The sequence below is a fragment of the Neopsephotus bourkii genome, unplaced genomic scaffold (assembly GCF_033783945.1).
Source record: "Neopsephotus bourkii isolate Nb327-2 ecotype Australia unplaced genomic scaffold, CSIRO-AGI_Nbou_v1 NB_1067, whole genome shotgun sequence".
NCBI classification, from domain to species: domain Eukaryota; kingdom Metazoa; phylum Chordata; class Aves; order Psittaciformes; family Psittacidae; genus Neopsephotus; species Neopsephotus bourkii.
The window spans coordinates 1,581,413-1,602,965 of record NW_026901555.1 but is presented as its reverse complement, the minus strand read 5'-3'; the positions used below and the strand labels follow the sequence as shown (position 1 = coordinate 1,602,965).

At 42.0% G+C, this 21,553-nt stretch overlaps 2 protein-coding genes across 4 annotated transcripts in view; one reads left to right on the top strand and one right to left on the bottom strand.

The window, feature by feature from the left end:
* The window catches only part of COL4A6 (collagen type IV alpha 6 chain), a 121,496-nt gene extending 109,456 nt beyond the window's left edge, over window positions 1-12,040 (bottom strand). Inside the window, exons 1-2 of the mRNA XM_061361881.1 lie at window positions 11,942-12,040; window positions 11,799-11,850 (exon numbers count right to left, since the gene is read on the bottom strand). Of these exons, the coding sequence (XP_061217865.1) occupies window positions 11,799-11,850; window positions 11,942-11,955 (66 nt within the window). The 5' untranslated portion in view covers window positions 11,956-12,040. The remainder of the gene's footprint in view (window positions 1-11,798; window positions 11,851-11,941) is intronic.
* A 476-nt stretch (window positions 12,041-12,516) lies between these two features.
* Window positions 12,517-21,553, top strand: part of COL4A5 (collagen type IV alpha 5 chain) — a 77,963-nt gene continuing 68,926 nt past the window's right edge. For 2 of the 3 annotated variants that reach the window (XR_009726728.1, XM_061361884.1), the window contains exon 1: window positions 12,517-12,857. Coding sequence is in view for 2 of the 3 variants with exons in the window: in XM_061361884.1 (XP_061217868.1) it covers window positions 12,768-12,857 (90 nt within the window). In the remaining variant the exon portion in view is untranslated. The remainder of the gene's footprint in view (window positions 12,858-21,553) is intronic. The other variant, XM_061361882.1, reaches the window with a different exon arrangement.

Genomic DNA, 21,553 nt, shown 5'->3' with positions numbered 1-21,553 from the left:
CAACACTCAGCTCAACAATAAAACACTGCTGCGGGAAGGTTCCTTTTTATGGTCTCTATTTACATGCCAGCAGCACAAAGCACAGCTGTGCTCTGAGCTCACCATCCTGACACTGCTCAGTTGCGAGACTAAGAAAGAACATTTTGGGGAGAAATGACAATTGTTTCCAAGACTTTCCTCAGCTAACTACCATCATCTTCCTACTGCAATGAGTGATCTTAATCAGGCTTGAACCTCCATATGTATACCCTGAAAAAAGAAATATTTAGCTCAGGCATTCTATGTTTTATGAGGCAGAGGAGCTGCCATCACTGAACAGAATGGCTATCAGAGAACGCGGCACATCCACTGTTCCTTAAACAGCAGCCGTGCAATTCTGCGGTTTGTGTGATGAGACTGCCCCTTGCTGAGCAGTATTTTCCCATGATTTCTTCAGTTTTTACATGTGTACCTGGCAGGTTGCTAATCTTTTGGAGTAGGGTTTGTGTCTCAATTCTCATTTTTCGTGCACAAGAGTTCAGCAGGGTCAGGCCTGGTGACCCGAGTCCACAGGTGAGAGCATTACAGAAGTGGTAATGCGAACACGAGAAAGCTCACTTCACAAAGTGATGTTTCAGAAACAAATATTCCCTTATGTGTGCACGGAGATACTTAAACATCATGGATTTTTAACAGAGTTCATATAAGCACTGTTTGAAATGTAAAACCTGAATACAAATGCTTCATCTTCATCTGGTAAGTGCTACATTTCCTTTAGCCATGAGAAAAAAATCACAGCTATCTATACTTCCACATTCATCACACAGATTAACCTTTTGCTGTGATGGGTACAAGACCTACAGTTGTGATGGGAAAAATACACTCCAAGCTAAAAGCTCAGTCTATGAATTGATCAAATATTAACTTCCTAACTCCCCCTCAGAGGCAAACAGCAACTTCCAACTGAAGAGCAAGGCTTGTACATTGTACACCCCGACACCCTGCAGATTCCTTTGTGCTACAGAATACATTAATAAGGCCAAAAGGTTGTTTCCAGCAAAGTTTGTAAATTAAATTCTATAGAAAACCAAACAAAAGGTTACACGGGTGTTCACTTATCCATGAGCAGTGAACTCAAAATATTCCATTTCAGATTTTGCAAAAGTGCCCTAACAACAGCAGCTTCTACCCCACAGGCACTTGGCAAACAAGGCAAAATTCATTCATATCAAATTTCAGTCAAATGTACGGACCTGAGAAAGACTTCAATTCCTTTTTTTTTTTTTCACCAAATGAATTCAGATTTTAAGATCTTCACTAAGAAATTGTTAGCAAAGGCAGTTACAAGAGTAGCTGATTGGAAGAACACATTTTATTTCATAGAATCAAAATATCTCAAGTTGGAAGGGACCCATACAGATGATCAAGTCCAACTTCCTGCTCCTCATAGGACTACCTAAAATAAACCCTGTGATTGAAATTGATTATTTTTAAAGCACATAGGCTTGCAGAGTGATACAAATGGGAAATAAAGGGTGGACTAAGAAGTTTCCTAATGTATTTAGTTAGATAAGTTATCTTAAGGTATAAGTTGTCTAACTTACTTGGATTTAAACCAGCAACAGAAATACGCCTCGTGCTGAACACAACACTCAGTGTTTGCTGTGTTGGAGGTGTAGAAGTTTGCTCCAAATTATACATTAGACTGAAAAAGGGGACATAACAGAGGCTTGATGAGGAACCAGCAATAAAAGCTGCCCTCCTTCCCTCCCTACATACACAGTGCATAGGCACAGCCTCCTGCAAGACAGTGGGAACAGCAAACAGGATTCCTGGCACCTGCACTGCAGGCTCCTCTATTCTCTCTACTACAATGGCTTGAAAGCAAAATTAAATACATTGCTCTTTTCCTTGATAAACAGACAGAGCTCCCCAGGACCAGCATATGCATGGTTATTTTACAGGCATCTACAAACACGTTATGGAGCATTTAAGAAAGTTACATGAAGTCTTTCATCAAGCTACGTTGAGAACAGAAACTAGGTTTGCTGATTCCTCATACCACAACCAACTCCTCATGATTTATCTGCAAAACACTAGCTTCCTGCCCTAACCATAAAGTATCTGCCACAAGTCAGTGTCCCAATACAGTTTCTTGCTATCCTCAGACAGGAATTAGTGATTTCAAGCTTACCAGAGGCTGCAGTGGATATAAACTGAGGAAGCATGGTAAATTTGACAGCTCTGCCAAGTAACTGAATGACTGTAGTAGTTTCATCTCACAGAGAATCCGGTGTCAAACAGAATTTGAATCACTTTCCCATGTAGTTTTATGATGAGCTTACCTAATGGATAAGTTTTTGTTCTCTTCTGCAACTTTTTCCAGATACAAGTACGATACAAGTGTTAGGCTGATACACAGTGTGAAGTATCAGACATAAGAGGCCACTGACATTCAATACATAAGGAAAATAAGGATTACTCATGCCAGACACGAAATCTAATTCCAAAAGTATAATCTGTTCGAGGAGGCCCCGAATGACACACTATGTAAGGTGCAGGCTGAATTCTCACTGACCTCAGTCAAACACAGTGGCACAGAGTACACCTGGCAGCAGAGCGAGTATATTTTAATTGCCTCTACCTTTCTTAATATCACATCTACAACAATTAAGGGTCTTACAATACACTTTTACCACCTCTCTGTAAGAGGGAAATTAAAAATACCCCGATACGCATTACTTGAAAATTAAAGAAAATAACTTTCTTCATAAAGATTAATTCTCCTGACTCTTCTTTTTTAAAACAAACCCATGCAGATAAAGAAGTGTTGTAAATCTGAGCTCTGTAAGCTGCTGTAAGGTTGCAGAAGGGCCCCTCTAAACAAGCATGTCGTGGAGCTAGCCTGTACCTGTGTCTCACTGCACATTCCTCTGGCAAAGGAATGCGGGCCCGAAACCTGGTACCCCTCTGCCCTCCTGTGAGTGAGCTCATCCCACTGGAATGAAGAGGAGGGAAATAGCTTTCTCACTGGAATTTCTTTAATGGAAATGATAAGCACACATCTTGATGAAACGGATGTTGGAAATACTTTGCCTGGTTATTCTTACACACACGGAGCACTAACGTATAACAAACCACACAACATACAGCTACCTCAGCAAAATTAATGTTTGGCAAATTCAATGGTATCATAGAATCCAAACAAAATCTGTAACCAGTACCACTGCACAAAGATGACTGAGCTGACAGCTTCTGTACAGGGTAAACTGTAAAACAATCACTCCAGATTGGAACAGTAGATTAATAAATAAAACAAAACCCACCTCAAAATCTCCTTTTCCTGATTCACAAACTGAGAGGTAAGAAAGAAAGGGGGAATAGATCTGGACAGCTATAGCCAGCTACAGAACACTTCTGGTACCAGCAGCTCAGAATGAAAAAATATTCAATTCCTATTACTTCATTTCTAAATAAAAAGAAAAACTTAGTTTGCTGACATTTGTCTAATATCTATTGATCTATTGTTTTATGAATCACATTTATGTTTGAAAAATAAAGGAAAAAAACCAAACCCAACCCAAACCAACAAACACAAAACCCCACCACAAATCAGTCACAATCACAGCATCTTTCATTTGTTTGTTTGTTTTTAATATAGCATTACTGCTATCCAAAACACTTGGTAAACATTTTGGTTTGCAGTTTATAAAGTATCCTTGAATAGAGTCGAAAAGTTGCACTAGCACTGGAGAACTGATACAAACAGTAATTAATTCTCCTCTACCACTCCACCTGTAACTGGACTAACTAGCTGGGTTTTAATCCTTGCCACTCCTCTGTGAAACATGTGCAGAACTTGGCTGGAGAGCGTGAAGCTGAAAGATAAAACCCAACCAGATTCTTTGGAAGCTTCACAATACTGTGCTAGCACATGGAAGAAAATTCACTTGAATGGAGAGCCTTTAAATAGCCATAAACATCTTTTTACAGTTTTTGTGCCTTATTAGTTAGAGGTTCAAGCCTCCCAGATCTCCAAAAGCCGACTATACAAGTCACTTCATTCACAGCAGAGCCTTAGGGCATAAAAAGCACTACCAATTATGGTGCAACAGTTCAAAGCAGCAAAGCTACATAATAGACCTGTGATCATTATGCAAAGTGGTATTTTGCATCTCCAGGCTCTAATACTTGTTTTCATTCAGCAGCTAGAGCACAGAATCAGGAGCTGCAGTCCAGTCCTGCTGCTGACTTGCCTATGACTTGGGGCAAAGCCTTCTTCATGCATACAAGACAGTAATACTGGAATTTAGCCGGACACAAAATAACATGGTCAGGCACAGCTGAAGGACATCCCAAATCACTCAGACCCAGGACTGAACACAACACAGTAGTGCAACCTATGATTATGTTTTTTTAAAGTTAAAACTGCAACACATTACTTTGTATGTATGTAAAGGAACAGAGTGAAATGCACACCCATGATAAATGAACCCTAGAAAAGGCACAAACCAGGTTGAACAGACACGTTCACTTCAGGGGACAACCGCACTCTGGTGGGTCTGCAAATGCATTTTACCTTCAATGGCAAAATGTCACTGCCACATTAGAAGATGTTCTGACCCTGACCCTCACCTGTATGATCTCAGAAGAGCAGTCTTTGCACAACCTCTGAGGTGATTTTCAGCTGATTACTTGAGGTACAGGAAGCTCTTTGCTCCCAGAATCTGCTGAGGGCTCTCAATGCTCCCACATGCTCCAGGGCAATCCATTCATATGGAAATTGTACCGCTAGGAGATATTAGGTCAAACCACAGTTTGGAGCTCACTCTAATTATCCAGTCAGATTTCAGTTTAATCCTAACAAGATTATAGATTCACAGAGATTAAGGTTATTAAAAGTACCACAGAGCAAACCATATAATCACTACCTTGAAGAGACCATCTAAAGTAGTCCGTTTATGGTCACCAACTCATTTAACTTTAAAACCTCTGTGGAGTATTTCCTGTATCATCGAATGGGAAAAGTAGGCTAAGGATCTGACATTTACTTTGGTAGCTGGAATACTTCACCTTTTTCCTAATTCACCTAATTCCTCATCTGTAGGAGGAGGTTTCACAGGCAGCTTCCAGTTTAAGCCAAAACTACTTTATTAGGTTAATAATGCACTACACCTCCTTTGTAAAAATGATCATATAAAGCTCACAAGAAGAGAGCACTGCTAAAGGCTGTGTTTCAGATGAAAATAGATGAAAGAACCTTTGCTAAATAGCAAGTAGTGCATTTGCGTCACACCTATTAGCCTAGTGAAGGCAAAAAGCATATGAATTTCAGAAGTACAACAGTATACTTTTGGCACCCAGTTTATTGCAGACCACCTCAGTCATGCCCGTAAGACCAAGACTCATCACACTTCAATTCCCTCCTGTAATAAAGAGTCAGCATGTTCTATGTTCTACACAGTGCAATAGAGGACCTGCCAACCCCACCTTCCATCTGAACCCACACTTCACACATGCTGCAGTTCATGTAGGAGGTATTTACAAAAATACATTAATTTTACAGATAATGCTCCAACTTTTCAACCCCTTCTCAAACACTTTGATGATAGCTTGAAATTGCACAGGGAGGGCTGAGGCTGGAAGCTCAGAGGCTCCTTTAATGGAGAAGTCTGAAGACTACTATAAATTCTCAATTTTCCAAGCTTGCATTTTGCCAAATGTTTTTGCTCCTGCAGGCTATGTTCTTCCCGTTCAGTTACACCCTGCTTTGTGGATAGGTTTAATCATCAAAGTACAATACAGTGATTCACCTTCCTATTGTTTTGATGTGTTTCCACTATAACAGTAGTAATAATTCCAAACTGCTTTCAAATATATGTATATTTCTACAGGAGAACTATCATAACTTTTAAATAGTCCTGCTCCTCTTTGACAAAGTCAAGCAGTTATCCAATGTACCAATGAACCTATTTAACGTTATTACAGTACTGAGATGTGTTTATATATGCAGTTCTGAAAAACTGACTTGCCAGCTTATGAATTCTAAGCAAGCTTTAACTTAAAAGTATTAGAATAATAGATTCATTACTCCTTTTATAATGGTATCATTTCTAAGGAAACTCCTTTTCAGAGCTAGGTATTATTTCATGTCCACAGAGAGATAGCCTTACTAGTTGCTAGGGCATGACCTTCATTAATAGAAAGTAACACCATCAGGGATTCAAACAAAAGGATAAAGCACATAGGGAGCTGATCTGAAGATTCTCTGATGCAATGTGAACAGGTAAATTACATGCAGTACTTTTTAAAAGCTGGGAAAAAACAAGGCACTGACTTGTCACTATTTAGATAGGAACTTTATTTCCAGTTTCACTGACACCATACTTATGGAGATTTTAAGAAGCACAGGGAACATTTATAAGTCCATTCCACATTCAACTGCACTTTCATTTTCCTCTCCTCTGCTTTTAGATCAAAACCAACCTCTCCTAACAGTGCTATAAATTGATTTATGCAGTTGGCTTTCAGCTTACTGTCTACATTTGATCCCAATCTTGATTAAGTTGTAGATCCTTATGCCTCTGCCAGCCAAAAAAAAAAAAAAAGATTAAAAAAAAGTTAATGTTGCTGTTGCCACCTTGTTTCCAACATCTTTTCCCTTCAATATGACAAATACACAAAACTGAAGGAAATATTACTTTCATTCATACAGAAGCCTTGACTTATTGCCTTCTTTACATAGTTCTTGGTTACTCTAGATGATGCTTAGATTTTACCTGTGTTGTACATCACGCTGTGGTCTTGCCAAAAGCTTGTGTCACGGATGGAAACGTTTGTTCCTGTTAGTAATGGGAAAAGCAACGAATGTTACGTGCAACCCTCTTAAACAGATTTGTGCAACAGATTCCTAGGTAACAGGCATAGACATGTCCTCACTACTGCTAAAAGCGAGGCATCAGAGAAACCACTGCAGGATTAACCACCAGGAATCATACTGGCAGCCTCCCTAGGCTATGAAGACTCAAAGGAGAGCTAGAAAGGCAGATGAGCACGTTGGGGCAAGGGCTGGAGGCTGTACAAAATACAGCAGGTCCCAGCCAAATAGGTTAAAATAGGCCAGGCTGTGAATAAGCCAAACTCCGAATATAGTAGCTATTGACATCTCAGTGGACTGAAGCAAACCAACCCATGTTGGTGCACAAGGTTGATTCTCTCAGTATTAAGGTAACTGAGTATGTAGACTATGCAAACAGGATGGTGCTGTTTAATGGCCCAATGAAGTTGACACAACCAAAGCTAATAGAAATCCTGCAGAAGAAACAAGAAGGGAAGCTAGCACAGACCGTAAGAATCCCTGCTTTGTGTCCATTTGGGTAGGAGCAGAATCAGAGGCCCAGCGAAGTCACTTCTGACCAGCAAGAAGTGTTTAAAAATGTGGCAAAAGGCCAGAGAAGCAGCAGATCCATGGAACAGTTCCTCTGGCTTTGTATTAATTCTGCCTCTTCACACTTCCTCAGACCTGAGGGAAGAGGAAGCCATTCTGAAAAGGTGACTTTGTACACAAGTAGTAAAATTAATGTAAACACCTTTTCAAAAGTAGAAAGCTAAAACCAGCAACTGGAGACTCCAGTAACACGAATTCCATATAAATCACACCATCAGAGAAGGTGAAGTTGTATGGAAAAACCCAAGGCAGGCTAAACTGCAAGAAATCTGTGCAAAAAAGCAGAGGAACAAATTATTTACTTTCTCCAAGTATTTTCAGATTTATTGCCTACACCTCCTAATTCCCTTTGTGCAAGGAACAGGTAATGAAAACTGCATGATTCCACTCTAAGTACTCTTTCTTCTCAGACATGTAAACTGAAAGAAGTATATCAAGCTCAGCTGGGTTTTATAGCCTTCTCAGGAGAGTGAGAGCCTTCTTGGGTGATAGGAATATTCTGAAGTAAGGAAATTAATTTTAATGAATTAATTTTAGATCATTATCCACAAAAAAAACACTTAGGGAGGAGGTCAAGTGCATGAAGAATTCTGGCAGCAAAGAATTTTTCATCTGCTCCTACCATGACTTCATGATCATCTCAAAATATTACTACACAACTCTACAGTATGAGAATACTTCTGTTCCTCCTCCCCCCCCCCAAAAGAATACCTTAAATTTATTATTTTGGGGTACCAAAAGACAGTGGAATTATGAGAGCTGCAACTCTGATTCCAAATATCCACACTTAAACAGCTACTTTTTCCCTCTCTGTCAGAGCTGTGGGCCAAATTCGTTCTTGGCTTAAGGCCACTGAAAACAATGAGCTTGGTTCAATTAAGCTGGTCCAGTATTTATTAAAAGACATCATGAAACATTTGTATCATAGATATAAACAAAAAAAAAAACCTCACACAGAAAACCTGGGATATATTAAGAGAAGTGAGAAAGAAGATCACTGGGGTTAGCTTGTCATAAACTAGCAGAGCTTCAGTTACTCAAAATAGAGCTATAAAGCAAACTGCCAGAACTGGTTTTGGCACTTAGTTTTTATTTGCCTTACTTGGGTACTGCAGATGTTCTGCTGAACAATCACTAGAAAAGGAGGGTACCTCTAGTTAATCTGCACATTTCTTGGCAAAAGAAACCCCAGAAGATTTGGAAGACTTGCAATAGTACCTGATCTCAGGACTCATAAAAGTTAACTGCACTCTTACCTGCAAACTCAGCCATTCCAGAAGAACATGTCTGACAATAAATCCTCACACTAAGCCCTAACAGTAGTTCCTTAGGAGTTCAGATCAAGACCAGCACATATTCCAGGTGTGCTCAACTAGCTCAATGGCAGAAAGGAAATAAATGAGGAGCTATCATCTCACCTGTGTGTCAGGTATACTCTAAAGTGGACACAGACTGCTAGGACTATTATGCAGCTCAGCTGAGAGCCCTGTGAAGAGATGAGAATCTCAAATTTCATTGCAAGAGGCTGCCTCTAAATTTTGTGACCATTTTCAGCTCACGCTTCACTCATGTTTATGAGAAAAACACCAGCAAAACTCTGATTCTCCTTTGAAAAGTCCCTCTTCTGGAAAAGCCTCAGGGGTGGGCAAACACCTGCCTCATCTAATCACTGTTCCCACATTTTGTCTTATTCCCCCCAGCTCTGGACCAACTTTTGTCTTACAGGGTAATGAATGTCAAGAGGAGAGTACTACATTGGTGGCTTATTCTTGCTCCCCATCTTGTACTGACACTCCTGGTTCATTACTAATGCAAATTACTGATAATAAAAGATTGCAAACATGAATGAGCCATAGCTTCTGGAATGACTGCAGAAAGATGTTAGGGGAAAGTCTCAGGTCACTCCCAGCAACTAGTCTATAAAAGAGGTAACAATCTCTGCAAAGCAGCTCCATCTGTAACAGCAAGTCATCCATATTTTCAACATTTGGCTCAGGAAAACAGATTACATTACAAGACTAACTTTGTGCTGCCATTCAAAATAGATCATTATTTATCTCCAGGAAAAATAAGCAAAAGCTGAGAAACTAACTCCAATACACTTGAAAATACTATTCTTAGAGAGGGAGGGATGACTACACCTTGCAATTGAGACCCCTGAGTCAAAGCCATCTTTGATACAACTTCATTCAAGATGCTGGCTTAACGTGCCAGCCACTGCCTGTTAGTCATGTCCACAGTAACATTCCTGAAGAACCCTCAACAACTTGGTAAAATATTTTAGAATGTTGCTTTTACAAAATTTAAGGTGTTGAAATGAGATTACTTGAAAGAAAGAGAAGATGAGCGAAGTCACAAATCACATCATTCTCAGCAACAACTGCTTCGACAGCTGTCTCTGTGAACAGTCTTCTAGAAGTTACTATTCCTCATTAAACTAAAGTTTTAACCTCATTTTATTAACATCGTACTGCACTGTACTCAGTCACTTCACATTATCTAGCAGAGGACTACTAAAAATTGGTTGAGAGATCCTGCTTTTCCTCACTACAATCACCACTACTTAAACAGTTCACTTCAATGAAGGAAGGTCTTATGGGCATTTTTAATTCAGTGATACCAGAAAGCCATTTACCTACTATTACTGTATCTGAAATTGTCAAAAACATACTTGTACGTCTTTCCTGTTGAGCATGTTTAAGAGCATTTTTAATAAGAATAATTAAATGCATTAACTGCTTAGACATCTAAAGCACTAGAAGTATTTTAAGGACCTATTTCTGATTCTTTTTCATACTTTTAGGGTGATTGCACAACAAAGATTTTGCTTGTTTTCTAACCCAGATGAAAACTGGCAGAAAGACTTAGAAACACCATGTTAGTATTTATCGTTCTCATTGAAATAGATGTAAATTGACAAAGTCCCCTTAAGGGCAATGAAACATGCCAAGGAACAAATATGAGTGCTGAAGAGAGGTGCTTTCCAACAGGTATGCAGCAAAACTGGAGCAAACAGCTTAAATATCTATCATTCATTACACCTGCATCCCTCAGGAATAATTACACTGACATAGCGCATGAATTTATAAAAATGAGGGCAAAATGTGACATATTTGTTTCCAAAAGCCTTGGAAACACTGGCTTTATAAAAGCAATTTCCACAGAGATTCCACTGGAGCGAGAACACTTGGAAGAACAGCTCTTGGTTTCGTTGAAGAAAACTAAGCTTTTAATCTTTGAGCAGATTAGCACTTGTAACTACCACCTGATTGGGATGAGGAATTCTACTGGTGCAATTGATTATAAAAAGAGCAAAGCAGAATCAAGCCTTTCATATTTATGAACAGTAGAAGCCCCTCTGTTATTAAAGCCTTTTCAAAAGATTTCTCCTCAGTTGCACAGGAAGAGTCTAAATCCTTAACATTTTAATCAAAAGAGTAGCAAATGTAGTAGAAAAACACTGTCGGACAAGAACCCACATTTTAACTGGTTTTGTTAGAAGTCTGGTAGAAACTGAATGGAAATAAACATGCTTAAAACATATTACACTAACTACTTCCATTAATTTGTTATTGCATATGTGCTACAAAAGACTAAGCACAAAGATTATTGTACAATCTTAATTTACATCCCAGTGTAACAAAGAGGGGTTTTTGAACTGCTGCCTGTACATCACTTGGACACTTAATTTAGGCTACAGACTTTCCAAAGGACTCTTTTCTTCTCTACAGTTGAGTGGGCTAACAATTTCAGCATCCCAGTTGCAGAAAATCTATTACAGCAGCAAAAAGAAAAGGAAATATTACAAACATTTAAAAAGCCTGTGATCCCTTACTAATCTGTTCAAACATTAATTAGGAACAGCAAGAGAAAATCTGTGTGTATGCCATAAAATTGTCAGAATGACAGATCATAAAGTCACTGCTTCTGTATGTCAACTTGGAATTTAAACCACATTTACTAATTCACTAGTCATGAACCTTCATACAACACTTAACAGCTTAATCCTTTAATTTCTCCCATCACTTCTACTTAGTTACAAGGTGTTGTAGGTTGGAACCCTTGCAAGCGAGGATATGAAAGGTCAGCTTTTAACAGAAAGGTTTGAGACGAGGCTAAAGAAGAAGGAAAGGCAGTCAGTTCAGAGATACCGATCATTCGTTCAGATTTAGGGAGCTGGTGCACTGAATGCGGGCTGACTTCAGAAAAACTGATCAAAGTCGAGCACACGGAAGGCACAAAGGAACTTCGGAGCAGCAATTAAGCAAGCCCAAACCATGTATTTCTGAGGGGGGTGGGAGGTGTCTGTTTTTCGGCCCAAGCATGCCGAAGCCCCACAAGTCTGACGAGGCACCGGGACCTGCACACTTACCGCGCTCACCAGCTCCGTGCCCAGACAGAGGAGCCCCAGTACCAGCAGTACCCTGTGGGGAGGCAAACGGACACAGTCACCCGGGGGCCGGGCAGGGAAGGGAAGGGAAGGGAGGGGACCGCGGCCCCTTGGCACTCACTCACCCTGCGCGCCCCATGCTCCAGGCAGCGTTGCTGGCCAGCGGACAGGACGCAGCCCCGTTACCGGCTCCGCACCGCTGGAGGAAGAGGAGGGCCCGCAGCCGTCACTCAGGGGGGCGGGCGGGCAGGCCCCCTGCGCGGCTCGGGCTGGGCACAGCGCGCTCACCTCCGCCGTGCGGCCGCTTCACCGGCTCCTTCCCCCGCTACGGCAGCGGACCTGTGGAGCGGCCGCGCTGCCCGGTCGGGGTCGGTCCCGGCTCGCTCCCCCTCCGGGCGCCGCCGTGTACGCAGCGTGCCCGGGCAGAAAGTTTGCGCGGTCTCCGCTGATCCGTCGCACCTGAGCGGGACGGGGCGGGACTGAGGCAGACTAAGCACCCATCACAGCCCTGCACCCCAGGGTGCGACCCGGCACTACCAGCAGCGCTGCTGGCCCTAACACACTTGAGGTGCTTCCGGTGGGGAAATAGCCCATGTCCAGCGGCTGCCCACCCGGTGGAGGGGCGGGGCGGGGAGAGGCGGGCGCTCGCCCGCCCTTCGAGCCGACAAAATCCCGGCGCCCAGGGGCAGGGTGGCGGTCGTGGGGAGCTGCGGTCCTCTCAGAGCGGGGCGCCAGCACCCTCCGCTGCCGGCTGCTCTCCCGCCCGCCCCCGGTGCGGATGAATACTGTTGGCAAGTAGTCCCGGGAGGACTTGAGCCGGGAGGAGCGGGAGAGCGCGGCAGAGAGGCGGGTGCTGGTGCCGGGGCGGCCGGCGGGAGCCGCCTGGAGGGAGTCGTGCTGCCCCGCCTGGCTATGCCCGCGCCGTAGGGCCGGAGCTCCTGAGCGGGCAGGATGGAGCCTCGGTGGTGGAGCAGCAGCCTGGCTGCCGGCTGTCTGGTGCTGCTGCTGGGGTGCTGGGGACCGGAGGAGGCGGTGGCGGCGGTGAGTGTGGGCGCTCTCCTTGTTTTCAGGCGCTCTCCAGCGGCGCTGTCCCTGCCGGGCGCGGCGGCGGTGCGGAGCCGAGCCTCGGGGGGAGCTTTTGATCCCCTTCAGCAGCTGCGGGTGGGCTCCCCGCTGGTCGCTCTGGGGTTGGAGGGGTTGCAGCGGGCCCGGTCTGTGACAGGAGCCGACGGGGCCGGGCCCCGCGGCGGGGTCTGTCCTCGCAGTCCTCAGGTGTCGGGGCCCGGCGGTTCTTGCCCGGGCAGTGCTGCCGGCCTCGGCCCGGCTCCCCGCGGTACCCGCCTGTGCGCGGTGGGGGAAGCCCGGGCAAGCTTTGTGTGTGTTCGACCCACTGCTCCTCCGGGACAAAGGAGGAGGAAATTCTCCCGTCTTCTCCCCCAAAGAAGAGCTGTCTGAGCTGTTGGCAGCGAGCCTTCACCTGCATCTGCAGGTCACACCTGGACGCGGCAGGGAGCTGGAGGCTTGTGGGCATGGTTTGCCAGAGGACTACGCCTCAGACTGTGATTTGGTTTTGCTTAGGGTTGTATTTCTCCTTCCTAAAACCCAAGTTGAGATGCTAGGGGAGATGGCAGATGTGTGCAGTGCTGCAGAGGGTGCATGGTAGGTGGCCTGGAGAAGCACTTTGTTTTCTGCCTTTGGGAGAGGGATGCTATCTATCCCGGTTGCTCTGGAGTGCCTGGGCCTTGAAACTGAGAAGGAGGGAGAGGTGATCACTAGCTTCCCCTTTCCAGGTACTTGACCAAGTTCTTCAGCTGTTAACTAGTGGTTAAATTAACTGAAAGGCACATAACTTTAACATGAGTTAATTTCAGACTTTTACAGACCTTTCCTCTGGCTGTTAACTTTTTTAAGAGAATAAATGAATCCTGCTCTCTGTTGTTAGGATTATGCTGTGCTTGAAAAATCCTGTGTTACAGTAGGTGTAGAATACTTTTCTGCTACTCTCCCCTGCAATTTTGTTGCTAAAGCTGCCAAAATCTTGTTTGTCTTGAACTTTGCTTTGAAGCTCATTCCTTTACAGTGAAACTTTGTGGACCTTTCATCTGCTAGTCCCAAAAGCAAAAACTAGCTATAATACACCCCCTTCCTCTTCTACCCCTCCTTCTTACCATGCCCAGGCGTGTACCCAAGTGTAAGTGATACTAGTGTGCCACTGGTACTTACTGATTTGGAGAACTGCTTTGTCTCCACATGGTCTGTGATACTTGTTCTGCTGCTCTAAGTACCACCTCGCCCCATGCTGTCTGCTGTGACTTTCACCTCTGAAGAAGGATCTGGTCAGTCCCACCTAGAGGGCTTTGCTGTTTCAGCAGGTGAGGGTTTAAGATGGGGAGGTCTGTGTGCGTAGCTCCTTGCTTTCTTCAGGAGAATGCCCCAGCAGAGTTTTGCACGTTGATTGATGGGAATCTGCAAGGTTTGGGAAGGGGATTGGGCTGGGCTGATGCTGGAGGCAGTCCTCTGCCTCAGGAGAAATGAAGGAAGGAGAAAAGACAATGGTGGAGTTCCTGATTCTTAACACCACCTGTGCTATACAGCCTCTCCTTTGGGATGAGTCCCTTGAGGGTTTACTAACCCCCAGAGAGATAACATTAACTGAAGACCCAGTGGTTAGTGGGGGTGGGGAAAGAGTGACACTGCCTTTCCAACCTATGTAAATCTCCCTGACATTGTAATCCTTTCTCAATGCTTTGGTGTTCCGGTGTCCTTGAATCCCTTGTGACGATAACAGTGGGTAATGATGCTCTTTATTAATGAGGATCATTATTTTTCTCCATGTCAGAAAGGGATGAATTAGCACTGTGGCAGAATGCTTGATACACACTGTCTGTGGCTTACTAAGAAAAAAATAAATTGCCAAAGCTCCATACTCCAGTAAGGATTAATTTCATTGTTTAGATTTTATTGCTGGACTCTCATAGCAAATAACCTGAACTTGGTGAGTAGTAAATGGATCATGCTAGACGCTCTAGTGCAGGCTTCACATAGAATGAAGTGTGTGGCTACTGATGAACAGCATAAAAGCAGCTGTCAGTTTGAGAATCATCTTTAGAGTGGGAGAATGAATGACGTGGAAGGTGTTTTCTCTGTTATAGAAAAGTGATTGCAAGTAGTGACTGGGAAACCTCTTTAATTAAAGAACATAGATCTGATTCTTGAACTGTGCTGAGCTTAGTGACTGACTATTGGTTTATGTTGAATAGAGTTACCCTCATAGTTAAGCTCTAGGTTTTTAGAGTGTAAATAGATGTTGTCAGCCCAAAAGTTATTAAAAGTGAAGTCACTTCTGCAGTGTCTTCTTTCTGTGCCTTCTGTTATAACTCCAGTTTGACTGGAAGCGTGGGGGTAAAAACAGCTGATCAAATATGGAAAGGAAGCCTGGCAATATGGGCATCATTTGTGTTTAAGAAAGTAATGTAGTATTCATGAAAGTTCTCTAGCTTTAGTTCAGATTTCTTTTCCTTTCAGAGGTTACATACTATCATGCCAGTAACTGCAGTGTACTTGATTGATATGGCTGACTTGTAAATGGCAGTCATGCATGTTTCTCTTGCTTGTCCTAACTATTTTTTCATGGTAGTGATGGTTGTTTCCCATTTCATAACTGGCTGTGGCTCTTTCTAGTTATGAAAGCTAGGTCTGTAAAAGCAGAGAGAATTGAATGCTTGCTTTAAGGATTCAAGAAGTATTTCATCCTGAAATTCTGTGGATGTGTCTTGATTAGTCATGCACAAGATGCTCTCTGTTGCATAACATAAAGGCTCTAGCCCTCCTGCTTGCAACTTGTCATGTGTTTTGCTTTTGAAGTTTCATGGCTCTTGGTTAAAGATATATAATGAAAGTTGTATATCGATGTGTGTTCTGGCACATACTAAAATACAAACAAATCAAAGGAATCCTGAATGAAACCCAGTGTAAGAACCGTTTGGACCACGAGAGGATCTTTTGTGTCTATGTGCACAAAATCTTTATGAGTCTTATTCAGTTTTTCCACATGATGGAAACAGACTGGTAATTTAGTGAAAACTCCTAGGTTTCAAGTAAATTAATCTACTCATTGAAAGCAATTTTCTTAGCTACCAATTTTTTGTCAAGTAGGGAAATTTTCCTAGGACAAAGTGTTACTTTAACAACAAATGTAGATTTACATAATGTTTTTCTACAATGAATAAGTAATAATGCAATTAGTTGCTGATGGTCTTACTAGAATAAGTAGAGACTTTTCTGTATAACAAATCAACTGAAATCAGTAAGAACATCCCAACAAATGTAACATGCATGTGCTCTGGGGCAAAGTGCAGTAATGTGGCTGTTCTGCCCATGCAGTGAAGATGCATTGTGCATTTTTACCTTTCATTCGCTTAGATTAAAATGATTCCTTCTCTAATCACATTGATTTGTGTAAACTCTCCACTGATATCACCACATAACAAGATACCTAGATAACTCACACATTCTAGGAACAGTATTACGCAAGCATGCTGAATGGAAAGCAGCTTCTGCCAGTAATGATATTTCCAGACAGATTGTTTGAATGAAGACACTTTGCTTATCTGTTCCAGAAGGCTGTTATGGACGCAGTGTGTTTAAAACTACTGGGGTGCTTTTAAGTTCTTGCTACATGCAGTACATGCGGTGTTTGACTGTCTGGTGCTGACAGCACTTTTCTGTACTGTAAACCATCTCTCCTCAAGAGTGCCTAAAACAAAGCTTGTTCAAAAGATGTAATGCTGGTACAGATTTAAGGATCCTTCAGCAGCATCGTTTACCCTTCTGTGAAGTCAATGCAGTTAAACCTTGTTAGCTATCACTGATACAATGCAGCTTCTGAAAAAGGAAATGTACCAAGCATTCTGGTTGTTTAATTGCAAAGTCTGTGGTATGTGGAGGAAAAGCTTCAATGTAATATAAAATTATCAACAGAATAAATGTAGCTGAGCTCAAGAGGGAAGGGTACTGTTGTAACAAGAATTCTAATGCTTATTTACCGAAAAAATGCTTTGCCATTGTCTCAGGTCTTCCCTGCAGAGCTTGAGTCTTTCTGGAGAACTTGTGAGGAGATGCAAGAAGCAAAAAAACCTGGGGGATATGATCTGGATTTTAGGAAGAATATATATTGGGCAATTAGGTAATTGGTAAGGTATATTGTAAATTTAGCAATTCAGATTAAACTTGTCAATGCTTTAGTCTTTCTCCCTCAGAAAGAAATTACACTTAAACTGTAATGTATTAATAGGCATATCTTTAGTCTGCTTGGAAAAGACTTTGGTGTTGTGAGAGTCTCCTTCTAGGAAACTCTCTGTTGCAATGACTTGGGTGGGGAGCTGGACTCAATAGCCTCCCAAATCTCCTTCCAGCCTGCATTATCCTGTGACTCTACAATTATGTGAGAGTACAGTTGTGCTCCTAAGTGTAAGACAATTTACATATCCTGTCATTGAAAATTAATCCTAACTGTGTAATAAAATTGTGAGTTGGAAGGTTCGTATTTACTTAAATGCCCCTTTTTACTTTCAGCTATTCAAGAAGCTGTCTCTTAAGCTGTCAGCACAGCAGCATTCAGGGTTTCAATTTTGTGTTTTATGGAGGGTGTCCTATACAGTGTGTTCTATGTGTATTTTTCTGTCAAAATGTAAAACCAGCAAAATAAAGTGTAATGGCAATGCTGACAAAAAAAATTACAATTTCAACCTGGACTTGAGTGATTTAGGAGTCAGAAAGAGGGGAACTCTGAAGCTCAGGATTTCAGCTGTCTTAGAGGTGACAGCCTTCAAGGCTCTTCATAATTGCAGCTCTGCTGCTGGATTTCTCTCTTTGTCTCCTTCTCCAACTTGGAGGGGAAGGAAAATAGTTTAGTCTCATCTGTACTTGTTTCTTTTACCTAATCTCTACAGAGAATTAAAATGTCAGAGTTGAATTTCAATCTCTTCTCTCTCCTGGCACTGTAACAGGCATCTATATGCAATGCACTTAAACTAGAACCTGAAGTGAACTAGCTGCAATCTACAAAGTTAATCTTTTTTGAGGCATATAGCTAGACTTGCAAAGCTGTCTTACTGTAGCCTAATATGACCCCAGTGTACGCTTGATAAGCTTTGCCACTGCAGCTCTGCTGAAACCCCGTCTTTACCTTCTCTTAACTTTCCCTGAGATAAGCAAAGCTCTATTCCCTTCTCTAGCTGAAAACAGGCCAGTGGCTGTCTCTGTCAGGGCTTTCCACTAAAATATATCAAATGTGTTGGGAAGTATGTTTTATTCTAGGACTGACTTCAGTTGTTACCAAGGTAAATCTTAATTTTAGACCACAACATTAATCTAGAGAAAGCTATAGCTGTTCTTATAGTAGGAGTCTTCTACTTTTCTGTCTTAATCTGGAAAGATGTCACTTTATGCTTCTTAATTTGTATGCTAGTATAAACAGTGTGATGCAAAAATGGTGGCTTGGAATCCAGGACTACTTAAAAGACCAGTGCCAGATGTTTTTTTTCATTCAACTGTGGACTTACAGGCATTCCTATTGTAATAACCACCTATTGCTAAGCAAAGTAGCTTATATTAAACACTTTGTGGCAGTATTTCTCATCTCTGTGTGAAGAAAAAAGTTCCAAGTCTGTATACTTCACCTCTATCCTAAATGCTTGGCTGTTTTCCTGGTAGTCACACTCTTTTTACCCTACTTTTTTAGTCATGCTAGGGAAAATAAGTGTGATCATTTTGATTATATATAGTGGACTTCTTGGTATTTCAGCAGTAGTACTGTGAAAAATGTCAAAAGTTTACAGTGTATCAGAAGAGCTGATAATATCTTGACAAGTCTTGAAAAAGAGACTATCTAGTATCAGTCTGTGTCTGCTAAACACAGCACTGATTCTTCAGAAGCAAACCTTCCCCTTTATATACTGAAATCCTGCAGGCGTCTGAGAGAAGAAGAAAATGACCACCCTGGGCAGTGAACTGCACTCTTTCTACACCTTGAATTAAAGCAGCAATTGTTTAAACCCACATTTAAATGGCTTTAAAGCAGTGATAACTAGCATGACCTCCAGGCAAGGCTAAACAAGGCTTCAGCTCCTGAAAATTTGATTTCTTGACAAGAAATGTCACTGTACAACAATGTTTGGGTGAAGGAGCTTATGAACGCAGTTAAAAACCTTTTAAAAATAATCCTTTCTAAAGGGCCATGATTTTTCTTACTTTGAACCAACCTGTTATATAGAATGACAGCAGAAGCCATTGCTTCTGAAAGGCAAAGTAACTTCTAACTGCCATTCAGACTATGAATTGGCTTAATCAGAAAATATTTATTCTGAATTAGTTTAAGAACACTTCTACTTTGAACCTTAAAGGGCAAATTCAGAAGGGAAAGGAAGCCTCTTCACTGGACTGAAAGATTAGAACTGTATCTCTCTTCACCCAGACACTATGGGAAATGGCTTTGATCTGATGGAGTGAAGATTTAGATTAGACATTAGGCAGAAGCTCTTCCCTGTGAGGGTGCCGAGGTGCTGGCACAGGGTGCCCATAGAAGCTGTGGCTGCCCCATCCCTGGCAGTGTTCAAGGCCAGGTTGGGCACAGGGGCTTGGAGCAAGCTGCTCTAGTGGAAGGTGTCCCTGCCCGTGGATGAGCTTTGAGGTCCCTTCCAACCCAAACCATTCCATGGTTCTATGCAAAACCACTTTTTTTTTTTTAATTATAAATCATTAAATATTTAAAATGACAAGGAGAAAATCTATAGAGTATGCAGAGTTGCAAGGCTCGAGTGTGTGTTTGTTTAGATAGCAACTTCCAGTATTCATCTGACTATTAGGAGGGGAAGTCGTGCTGTGCAGATTTCTAGAAACCTGTGTCCAGAGCCTGCCCAGGCAACTGGTGAGAACATCCATCCAAGAGCTGATGTTTGTGTGGGTGGGTTTTTTGTGGTTTTGACTTAAGGGAAAATGTATTCCTGGTGTCCTTTAGTTTCTATCCAGAATGCCAGTGGAAGCTTCTTGGCAACAGAATCCGTGACACTCCTCCACACATGCGTGCACATGCACAAAAATCTTGAAAGTGTTTTGTGTGTTTTAAATGCTTTCAAACTCTTAAAGCAGTAGTAGTAACAAAGTGTTAAAACGTCTCTGACTACAGTATGAATTTTTGTATCCTAAGTGAACCTAGAAAATTCCTGAAGTTCAGGCTTGACTGAGGAAATGCTTGTTGACAGGTCTAGTCATGCTCAGAATTTAGAGTGAGAACAATCAAACAGGTCTCTTTAAATAAACCTTCAGTAACCAATATACTACAGAAGTAATTGTGTAGGAACAGCACAGTCAGTCATGGCAGCAATGGAGTTAGTATTGTTCTTTCTTCTTTGTAAACAGCCAAATGTGTTTAACATCAAAAGATGATGGATCACTGAATGTATTGTCATTATAATCTTATTTGTCACCTTTTTGTCTTCATGGCAGATAATTTTGTAGAAAATCATTTAAAATAGTAAGGAATCCCCTAAGTTTTTTTGTGGTGGTCAGGATTGTACCCAAGTCAAACTCTGAAGTTATCAAACACTGATGAAACAAACATGAAATGAAATGAAGTATTTAATGAAATGAACACTGTATCATCTCCAGTTGCTAAAAGGGTTCAGAGGACAAATGGAGAAGGTGGATGTTTAAAGTGTGAAAGTGAATTCCTAATGCTCATCATTACAAACTGGTAATGAAGTCTGGAGAAAATATTCTTCAGTCATGCAAGGTTTTGCTGCACTTGAACATCAGTTTTCATTGGTTGTCATAAATATGCTGTCTAAGAAGCTTCCGTTATCTCAAAACACTGCGTCATCCAGTCTCCTGGAAGAAAACTCCTGTCCAAACCAGTGTGGGTATTCAAAATGCTGTAATCTTTGGACAAATTTCTCAAGCTTTTTTGGCTTTCTGCTTCAGGCTGAGTGTTTTATTTCGTGTTTCATACTGTGATAACAGATACTGAACAAATGTTTGGCAGACTTGATATCTGAAATGTGAGCTATAGTTGTACCTTGGCAGTTCTCTTGGTACCGATTCTGTATTCCATTCAGCTTTGCAGAGCTGGAGACTTTTATTAGCTTTTGTCTTTTGTGCTTGACGTTAGAGGCCAAGAATAAAAAAACTGTATTGGGTTTGCGTGGGGAGTTTTTGGTAGCAGGGAGGCTGCAGGGGTGGCTTCTGTGAGAAGTTGCTGAAAGCTTCCCCCAGGTCTGATGGAGCCAATGTCACCCGGCTCCAACAGAAACCCACCACTGGCCAAGGCTGAGCTATCAGTGACAGTGGTAGCACTTCTGCGCTAGCAAATGTAAGAAAAGGGGATGGGGGGAACCTGCTGTGCAACAGCAGCCAGGAGAGAGGGTTGAGAGTACTTGAAAGAGCCCTGCAGACCTAAGGGCAGTGCAGGAGGAAGGAGGAGATGCTTCAGGTGCCAGAGCAGAGGTTCCCCTGCAGCTTGTCATTCATTGTAGACTCATGGAAAACTCTGACTGTATTCTTCTTGCTCTGGAGGCTAAATTAGGCGACCTTGCTCAAAGCAAACCTGGTTTTGAACACCTGTATTTGGTCATCTAATAGTTGCAGACTAAAATGGCATTGGAAAAGTATCTTCTTGCTGTAGGAATACCATTAAAACTTTGTGGAAATGCTCCATATTGAGTGCTTATAATTATCATGCT